General features: G+C 41.4%; 1 protein-coding gene across 1 annotated transcript in view; it reads right to left on the bottom strand.

Annotated features, from left to right (window-relative positions):
- The window catches only part of Raver2 (ribonucleoprotein, PTB-binding 2), a 70,072-nt gene extending 68,565 nt beyond the window's left edge, over nt 1-1,507 (bottom strand). The window contains exon 1 of the mRNA XM_013020503.1: nt 1,484-1,507. Coding sequence (XP_012875957.1) covers nt 1,484-1,507 — 24 coding nt within the window. The remainder of the gene's footprint in view (nt 1-1,483) is intronic.
- Between the last annotated feature and the right edge of the window lie 2,004 nt (nt 1,508-3,511).

The raw sequence follows: 3,511 nt of genomic DNA, 5'->3' as shown, positions 1-3,511 counted from the left end.
CGGCGAGGGGCGCAGGTGAGTGGGCTCCCGCGGGCGGCGGCCTCCCTCCGTGCCAGGCTCCAGGGAACGCCCAGGGTCGGGCTTCCTGGATGTGGCCCCTACGCCGCTTGGCTCCGGGACTCGAACTCCGGACCTTTGTTCCTGCAACTCGTCCCCCTTCCCCCCCCCGACCCGCGCCCCCCCCCCGCGCCCTCCCTCCCGGTATTCCCGCGCCGGGTGAGTGCCGGGGTGGCAGGTGCGGATGCACACGTTCCAAACCCTGGGAAGAACCGGGGGCGCTTCCCTGCAGCCTGGGGACTGTTAAAACTGGGCGTGTGGGAACGTCTGTGCATCCCACTGGCCCTGGTCCCTCGCTCTTTGTCCAACAGTTGAGTTGCTAAGACAGGAAAACTTGGGAAGCAATGCTGAAACCAGCACCCCCAGGTTGGAGGGGATCTGGGGCCGATGGTGGAGCAATGAACAACCCTGCTTGGGACAAAATTGTTTCAGTTAGAACTTGGGAGAATTATATTGTAAAACCTAGGCAAAGAAAGTCAAGATCAAAGAGCCTTTGGCACCTGCTCAAATCAACCCAGAGGGACCTGCAGGCTGGGTGTGGTGGGCACACCTGTAATCCCTGCATTCACATAATCTCAATGCCTGATAGTTCGTTCCCTAGAACTCCTAGACTTTGAAAAGATTATTTTTCGAAGTGAGCAAGAAGCAAGAATAGCCTTCAAGTACACTGTAGCTTGAGTCATTCATTCAGTCTCAGAACATGTATTTACCCAAATGAGTACTCTTCTGGAGAAACACTTATTAAATGTCAATTATGTCCTAGACAATATATAGATAGGGCCTAAAAATACACAAATAGTAAGTTTCCTCGTGATAGGGGCTCAGCCTCATTAGGAAAATTATGTAATAACTATAATTAGATGTGATAATTACTATGCAAACAGAATTTCAGGATCAGCCTCAGACAACAGTGATCTGAATCTAACTTTAGTGATGTTGCTTTTGCTTAAAGCCTTTCCTCAGCTGCTTGAAAAAATTGACAGTGTTATATGAAGCCATGTCTAGTGAATAAATCAGGTGTCCATTTAAAAAAAAAAAAAACTGCCGTGAGGGCACAATTGGTTTTATGTGCCAGTAATGAATGATCACCTGCATTTTGATAAACACTGCTCTGGTGTTCAAATCAACCATCCTTCCTTGTTATTCTTGTTCAGTGGTCTTTTGAGGAATTTGGGGAAATAATAGACTACTGATCCTGAAATTCTAAAGCTGAATTGATTGTTCTTGCCACATTAAAAAAAAAAGTGGGGTGGGGTGGGAAGAGGGGTATGAATTACAAAGACTTGGGAAGGCTACTGTAATTCCAGAGTGCCTTTCATTTCAGGTTTCAGGCTGAATCTCTAACTAGCAGCCTCTCCAGCAAACTGAGGAACACTCTAATCGGAATCTGAGGGGAAGTCCCATTATCAGGTTGCTACACACTTACCAAATACCCACAGGTAATTATCATGATCTATATAATTACATTGTTCTTAAAATATGAACCATGTGCTCACTTAAGCCTTTATTTAAAAAAACTATGGGTGTTTGGTTTTATGTATTTTTAAAGCTTTCCAAATTGGGAGGGGGTGTTGAAGTCTAATAATAATAACATCTTGTATCCAAACAATCTTAGGGTTGTAAATCATGATAATGTGATTAAAAATAAGTATGTGGCAATAATTTATAGACAGTAAAAACCGTATAGTTTTAGTAATTCATTCCACATATATATTCAACTTCAATCTATATGATGTATCTACAGTGTAGCAGACACAGTACATTAATTCGTATTCAGAATTATTTTCCTTGGGGAAAATAATTGCAATTCCATAATTGCAAGTTTAGTATGATAAAGACTATTAGTAATGTGCTCAGCAGCACAGCAGGAGGCTGGATTTTGATGGTAGGGACACTATCCTGGGAAGTTGGATCTGGAAACACAAATAAGAGTTTTCTAGATGAAATGGGGCAAATACTGAAATGGGAAACACAAAGAGACCCAAAGGCATCAAAAGGAATGAGTTTGATGTTTTTGAAAACCCTGCTTCTATTGGGAACAGGACAGAAAAGAGAAGACAGTAGCAGATGTCATTCTTCTTTTAAGTAGTTGATTCCATTATAACCGAATACCCTTGTGTGGCTTCAAAGGCAATCCCAATGAGGAAAGTGACATCAGAGGCTTTCTAGCAGGAATGTGGCACGATCTGTTTTAGCTTTTTGAAAAATAATTCCGGCAAGAATGGAGAAAATTAATTTACCAGGTGTTGTGTCAGTGACCAGTCAGAAATCTAGTGAAACAAAGTGAAAACATTTGCACTTTCATACTAGAGTAGAATATTAACAATGAGAACAATAAAGTATGTGAAGCTTTACATAGCTTTTATTCTCTCTCTGTGTGTGTATATATACAATTTTATTTGGACCCCTGTAGTTGAACTATAGTGTAGCTAGAAAGTACCTTTTTGCCAATGTGGGACCACAAGTAGAGAAGGTCATCTACCTCGTCCAAAGACACACAGCAGGCCCCAGGGTTCCAAAGTAAATCCATCCATGTTTGGAGCTCAGGTATGTAATCTTATGTAACTATATAGCCAGAGAAAGAGCTGGATTTGTGAGGCTATTCTGAGAAAAACGCAGTCGAGCTGAGAAAAAGCAAAATATAGCAGCAAGAGAACAGGATCCAGAGTCGAATTACCTGGATTCAATTTTGTGTAACTGGAGCAACTATTTAAAGCATGCAAGAATACTTAAATATGCCGAGCCTCAGACACTCCATCTCTAAAACAGGAATAATAGAAGCACCCATAAGGTTATAAATAATTAAAGGATATGAGGAGGATTAGGCAAGGTAATACATATGGAAGGATTTAGCCCAGTGCTCAGCTGAAGGGCTAGATAAAAGACAGTCATAATGACGATGATGATAATGAATGCTTATGAATTATCTTTAGAACTCTTGGGGGCATATTGAATGTCAGCAAAGAGAATGGTATGGTTTGCAATGTGAAGGGAAGTGGGTGGTGATGCCACAATTAGAAGAGGCAACAATATAAGAGTTACAGCTACCAGGCTCAATTTAGGCATCTGAGCTTCGAAGATTAAAGGACACATAGCTAAGAGTACCCAGAAGACATGAGAAATTGTAGGAAAACTTGGTAGTAAAAATGAACTTTTAACTCTGGCTGAGTGTGCAGAATGAAAGAGAAGTCCATGAAGAGGACCCTAGGGAACCATTTCAGCTTCCCATGCTAGCTGCTGGTGTATCACCTCCTTGCTTCTGTGTCTTCATTGACTTTGCTTGTATTTTTTGACTTTCTTTTTGGATCACAAATGGAACCAATTTACCCTTGACTGCTTTCTGCTGTTGACCTTGCATTCCATATCATACCAGCAAAAAAAAATTTTTTTTTAATCAGAAAAAAAAGGAAAAAAGTTTGGAAATCATCAGGGGGAAAAAATGGCTTCAAAAAGT

This window comes from Dipodomys ordii, unplaced genomic scaffold (assembly GCF_000151885.1).
Source record: "Dipodomys ordii isolate 6190 unplaced genomic scaffold, Dord_2.0 Scaffold51, whole genome shotgun sequence".
Classification (NCBI taxonomy): domain Eukaryota; kingdom Metazoa; phylum Chordata; class Mammalia; order Rodentia; family Heteromyidae; genus Dipodomys; species Dipodomys ordii.
This window is presented reverse-complemented; position numbering and strand designations above follow the sequence as displayed.